This window comes from Aegilops tauschii, chromosome 7, assembly GCF_002575655.3.
Source record: "Aegilops tauschii subsp. strangulata cultivar AL8/78 chromosome 7, Aet v6.0, whole genome shotgun sequence".
Taxonomy (NCBI): Eukaryota; Viridiplantae; Streptophyta; class Magnoliopsida; order Poales; family Poaceae; genus Aegilops; species Aegilops tauschii.
This window is the reverse complement of record NC_053041.3, coordinates 573,143,998-573,150,357: the sequence shown is the minus strand read 5'-3', so window position 1 is coordinate 573,150,357 and position 6,360 is coordinate 573,143,998. Positions and strand designations below refer to the sequence as shown.

The window sequence follows — 6,360 nt, the reverse complement described above, 5'->3', positions numbered from 1 at the left end:
GCTCATCCGCCAACGTCTTCAGGCGGCGGCAGTAGTCATCGATGGACTGATCATCCTGATGACAGTCAAAAAATTCCTGCTGCAAAAACACGCGGCGCTGAAGCTTGTTGTCGGTGAAGAGGTCATTGAGCTTGACCCACACGACACGGGCGTCATCACCATATCTCACGACCGTGTGAAACAGGTCCTTCGAGATGGTGGTGAAGAACCACCGGATGAGCGTGGCGTCGATCGCGGTCCACTCGGAGTCGCCCACCATGGCACGGGAGTCGACGGAGCCGTCAACGTGATCCTCAAGGTTGTTCTCGCGGAAGAGCAGCGAGAAGTACGTCTTCCACGCGAAGTACGTGGCATCGATGGCGTCGAGGATGACGGGAACGCGGTCGTGGATGTTGATGTCGCGGATGTCAGTGGGGTCCGGTCCAGCGAAGGGGTTGGAGTAGGAGGAGGCGGAGGAAGACATGGCGGTGATGCGGCGCGGCAGAGGTGTGGCGCAGCGATGCAGGCGAGCAGCGGCGTCGAGCGAAGCTAGCGAGCGGCGCGAGCGATGCGATCGGGATCAGCTGGCGGGCGCACAGTGCGGTTAGCGAGCGAAGCTAGTGGTGCGGCGCGTGGCAGGAAGCAAGCGGACACACGACGCGGGTAGCGAGGCGGGATGGGGTGGCACGGGTGGCTAGCGGGAGCGGCTGGCTGGCGGACGGCGCGGGTAGCGAGGCGGGATGGGGTGGCTAGCTGCGAGACGGGATGAGGCGCGATGCGACCGGGATTGGCTGGCTGTGCACGACGCGACTAGAGAGATGGAGATCGGGCAGGCGGCTAGCGGGAGTGGGCGTCGCGGCGCGGGGAGGCGGCAGCGGCGTGGGGCAGCGGCAGATCGCGGCGGCGGCGGCGGCTAGGGTTAGGCGGAAGCGGGAGAGGATCGACTTGCGATAGATACCATGTAGAGAATGATTTGGTGCATCGATGATTGATTGATCGTGCACTAGGCACATATATATAGGTACAAGAGGTGCGATCGGTGTCTTGTCTCCCAAGATACAAGTAAATACAGAGGGAGAGAGACACTACAGGTGCGGCATACAAAACCCAGACCTACGTACATGTACACTTGCATGTTCAACAGATACCATGCGTCTTGCTGCGGTAATTGATTAATAAAAATTTGGGTTGATAACGTAAGAACCAAATTAAAAATACATATGACTTACTATATTTGATCATGTATAATGTATAGTTGCAAAAATATTTATTGAATATAAGTAGAGTAATTTATAGAAAACATTTTTCCATACATGGTTAGATAGAGAAAAACGTTATGCCAGCTTGCATGTGTAGATAGAGAAAAAAGTAGTAGCACGGAGTGAAAAGAAAAATGACTTACACCAAATAGAAAACTCAGGTGACTTACCAATAGACGAGCCATATAGTTAAGAACATGTGTATACGACTGTCCATATATATACTTCAGGGGAAAGGACTCCTATGATCTTCTAACCCAAAACAAATCAATGGGTCGATGAAGGTAAATTAAGAATGAGGAACCAAACAACATAATATCTGTTGGTTCCTCTGGGCTCCTTCCACTGCTCAGCTCAGTCCTCAGTATACCCTACGTGCCAACAAACATGCACAGCGTATCTGCATGCATATGCATGCACGTACATATATATAGATGCTAGCCATGCATCTAGACTCTAGATATACGTACATGGATCGAGAATCTCTAGAAGGCCTTGGCCTTGTAGTTGTGGTGGTGGTGGTAGCTGCACAGGTCCTGCAGCTTGTTCCATGACTCCTCCCTCTGCATCTTGAGCTGCTTGTAGAAGTTGCCGATGAAGGCGTCGGCCTTGGCGTAAAGTTCCTGCTTGCTCATGAGATCCCCGGAGGAGGCGTCTACCTTGCACCTTTGCCGCCCTTCCTTGTCGTGGAGCGTCTTTGACGTCGCGTCCACGACCTCGCCGGCGTCATGGGGGTCCAGGCTCCCGATGAAGAAGATGCTCGCCCTGGACGGGACTTTCTTGATCGTCTCCTTCAGTTTCTTGGCCACGGCCACGACGTTGTTGACAGCACCACGATCTGCAAGCAGATTTACCTCCCTGAGTCGTCCTGGCAAGGGGGCCGCCATGATCGGCGGCTGTGAAGTGACAAGGTGGTGATGGTGGTTGGGAGTTACAGCAGCAGCAGGGGCAGGGGCAGGAGGCTGGGCTGTTAAGTTGCTCCGGCTTGAGACGGAGATGATGCCGGCCTGGACACCAAGGCCGACGACGAGGGCGTTGAAGAGGAGGTAGAGATAAGGGGCCCTCAGAGAAGGAGGCACCATGGGGACGAGGAGGAAGAGGAGGAGGAGCGCTGCTATCTTGGCCAGCTGGGGCAACCTGACATTCGTCTGTTCCATAACAGCTATTAAGTGGAGAAGAGGCTAGAACGTACTACGTGCTGTGGTATGGCAGCTAGCTAGGAGAGAAGGATCGGAGTAGTGTAGTATTGGCCTCTAGTCCCTGGCCGTGTATTTATAGACTGCACGACCGTGGTGGGTAGCTAGCTAGCCTCCGCGTTCACATGAAAATTGATTTTGGAGGCCGAGCTTCGGAGAGGCCTCCATTTGCAATTTTTAAATTTCATATTTTTATGTTTTATAAAATAATTGAAAAGATACAAATATAAATGGAGGCATAATATACACGTGTGTAAATTTTCTGAACGGAATACATTGAAATGAGGTTGTTAAAAAATCTGGGACCTATCAACATATGATATTAGCTATTCATTCTCAAAGTCCATGAATTTGTTTTTTTACAGGTCGCATGTCAAGTTATTTCATCGTGAATTTTTACACACATATACATTTCATCCTTGTACACTTGAATGTATATTTTTAGATTTTTTCAATTATTTTTAGATTTTTTCTGAAATCAAAAAGTTTGAATTTTGAATTTTTCAAAAATTTCGGGCTCCATGTCGCCTGGTCACCAAAACGCCCCACTCCTCTTCACAAATATAAGATGTTCTGCTAACCTTTTTTCTAAATCGGATGTGTATAAACATATTTTATATGTCGTTCATTCATTTCAGTATATATGTAGCCCATATTACCATATCTAAAACATCTTATATTTGTGAACGGAGGGACTAGTAGACAACGAAGGGTCGGAGAAGATAAGCTCGAGGTGGTTTCTTACGTCGGATCTGAGAGCGAAATGCTAAGCTTTTGCGTCGTTGCATCAACGGCGACATGAACAGATGCCATGTGAGCTACGCCCAAAAGATCGACATGGCACTGGAGGTAGGAATAGTAGCTCTTTCCGATCGGGCGACGGTGATGCGCGCGTGTTGTGGAGCCACGTAGGGCATGGCCGGTGGGATATTCCAGCCGGCCGGGCGCTTTCTCGTGAATCCTGATGGAGGGTGGGATTTCATTCGCTGCTACGTAGTAGTACATTTGTATTGCATTTGCATGTCGGCTAGCGCTCCCACCTTGTACGTCCTGTCCGTATGTTGACATGCATGGTCCCGTGAGTAACCTTTTTATCCTGCATTTACCTTTCACTCCTGCTTTTTTATCGCTACTTTACAACCATCTGTACGCGTGGGTGGTGATGAATTAATGTGGCAAATATCGATACGGCAACTGTAACGAGCGAACGTGCTCGCGGATGAGCCACCAACTTCACTCGGGTGAATATCTGGTGTTGCGGTTGCACCTAAGGTAAGCTCACGTGCTTCCGTGCAAGCTCGGCCGTTAGATCTTGATCCAGTGGACATTATAGGAGCCCTTGGACCTACACCTAATTAAGGAACACTCCAGGATATTTCTTTTTTTTTTTTTCAATTTTTCCAAAGCACCTACGATGTTCGTAGGAGAAAGTCCAACGGCCGAGCTCCCGCAGCAGCACCTGAGCTTAGGTGCTCCCGGAGCACCAGATATTTTCCCCACTCAAACTCCCTTTCAACATATGGATTGGGATCAAGAGTAACCTCTAGCACGAGGGAGTTGTAGATAGTACACCGTAAATGTTGATTAGATCACTGATTCTCAATCCAATGGTTGCAAAAGGTGGTTATGTCATTGGTACTCTCCATCGATGACTTTTCTCCCTATAAAGTTATTAAAAGTCAATCTTCCTAACCTTAGGGTATGCTGAACATGGACTATATGCTACTTGTTTACCTTTTTATTTATCTTAATGTGCAAATCGAGTTTGTCCTTGTATTATTTGCTTCAATGTTGTCGTTTAGATACTTGAATTACCATCTTCGGCTTCAACCTCCATGATGAATGTTTTGGAGTGTTTCCGAGGTCAGCCCTCAGTCAACATGTCGACATGCTGGGTGTGTGTCTTTTTATTGTAGTGTATGATAACGAGTGGGGACACGTGTTACTGGCACCATCACAATGTAACATGTCATTGTTCTTTATAAAACCACACTGGATTTTGTATTATTAGCTTGTAAGAAATGTCATGTGTTCTACTACTTTTTGTGCTCAAATTTTGGTTCTTATTACTCATATAAACTCCTAACCAAGACAACTTGACATCATTTAGGGGATGAGAGAAAGATTATACCCAAATTGACGAAACAAAAGTAGTCAGGTTTTATGCTAAGGGAAACAAAAGTAGGTGAATGACCTTCCACATTTTTGTAACACAAGTAGGGGCTCGAAAGTCTCAGATGCTTCATTGATAGTCAAACCGGTGGTTCAGAGTATCAGTCACAAAAACCCTACCTGAAACAAATAATACAAACAAGTCCTTGCATTTTATGTAGAGGACCCAAGAAAGCAGATACATTGCAACTGGGTTCAAACCAACCTCCTTATTCTTTGAATGATAGAGAGGCCTCCCCCTCTAATTTTCATTAAAGAATACTATCCATTTTAGAACAACATTTTTAAACCCTAGTTAAGAAGTACTCGGCATTAAACCAACGACCATAAACGATTCTAAACAACCAACCTGATAGCACCTGAGTTCAATCAAGAGGCTATAAACAACCTCCTAACATATATAATTTGTTCACTCGGGGACAAGACCACTTGGTCCAACAAAACCTTTACAGCTACACGCATATCAGTGTGATCACAAACACATAATATTTGTTCTAGTAGTACTAGATGGAGAGAAAAAAAATACTCAATACCACCTATATTGGTCAAACAAAATCGTTCTGAATGAACTCTGCTGCAAGGTTTGAACTGGCTCCCATTTGGCACTGTGGTCGAGAGGAAGAAATCAGATCATCCTTCGACCAAGAAGATGAATGGCACATCAAAGTAGAATGACCAATAGCCACCATAGTGACCGCAAAAGATTGTCTGGAGCCACTACCAAAAATCCTCTTTCGGTTGGTCACCCGCTCTCTCCATCATGAGCTCTCCCCGACTAGCATCAGACCTCTTCACCACTTCTTAGGGATCAAAGTCGACCGCAACATCGTTGGCCTTCACTTCTTGCAAGAACAACACACCCTTAAGAAACTCAACAGGGTTGGCATCCTAAACTGCAAACCTGTCTCCAACTCTGTCAACACCAAGGTTAAAAATTTATGCCTCTCACGGCTCTCCTGAAGGAAATATGCCCTAGAGGCAATAATAAAGTTATTATTTATTTCCTTATTTCATGATAAATGTTTATTATTCATGCTAGAATTGTATTAACTGGAAACTTAGTACATGTGTGAATACATAGACAAAACAAAGTGTCCCTAGTATGCCTCTACTTAACTAGCTCGTTCATCAAAGATGGTTATGTTTCCTAACCATAGACATGTGTTGTCATTTGATGAACGGGATCACATCATTAGGAGAATGATGTGATTGACAAGACCCATTCGTTAGCTTAGCATTATGATCGTTATAGTTTCATTGCTACTGCTTTCATCATGACTTATACATGTTCCTCAGACTATGAGATTATGCAACTCCCGAATACCGGAGGAACACCTAGTGTGCTATCAAGCGTCACAACGTAACTGGGTGATTATAAAGATGCTCTACAGGTGTCTCCGATGGTGTTTGTTGGGTTGGCATAGATCGAGATTAGGATTTGTCACTCCGTGTATTGGAGAGGTATCTCTGGGCCCTCTCGGTAATGCACATCACTATAAGCCTTGCAAGAAATGTGACTAATGAGTTAGTTGCGGGATGATGCACTACGGAACGAGTAAAGAGACTTGCCGGTAACAAGATTGAACTAGGTATTGAGATACCGACGATCGAATCTCGGACAAGTAACATACTGATGACAAAGGGAACAACGTATGTTGTTATGCGGTTTGACCGATAAAGATCTTCGTAGAATATGTAGGAGCCAATATGAGCATCCAGGTTCCGCTATTGGTTATTGACAGGAGATGTATCTC

General features: G+C 46.1%; 1 protein-coding gene across 1 annotated transcript; it reads right to left on the bottom strand.

Annotated features, from left to right (window-relative positions):
• Positions 1 to 1,427: 1,427 nt before the first annotated feature.
• On the bottom strand, positions 1,428 to 2,479 carry LOC109776060 (uncharacterized). Its single transcript, XM_020334748.4, has one exon. It carries the CDS (start codon positions 2,393 to 2,395, stop codon positions 1,724 to 1,726), a length of 672 nt encoding a protein of 223 aa, XP_020190337.1. The 5' UTR covers positions 2,396 to 2,479; the 3' UTR covers positions 1,428 to 1,723.
• Positions 2,480 to 6,360: the final 3,881 nt, after the last annotated feature.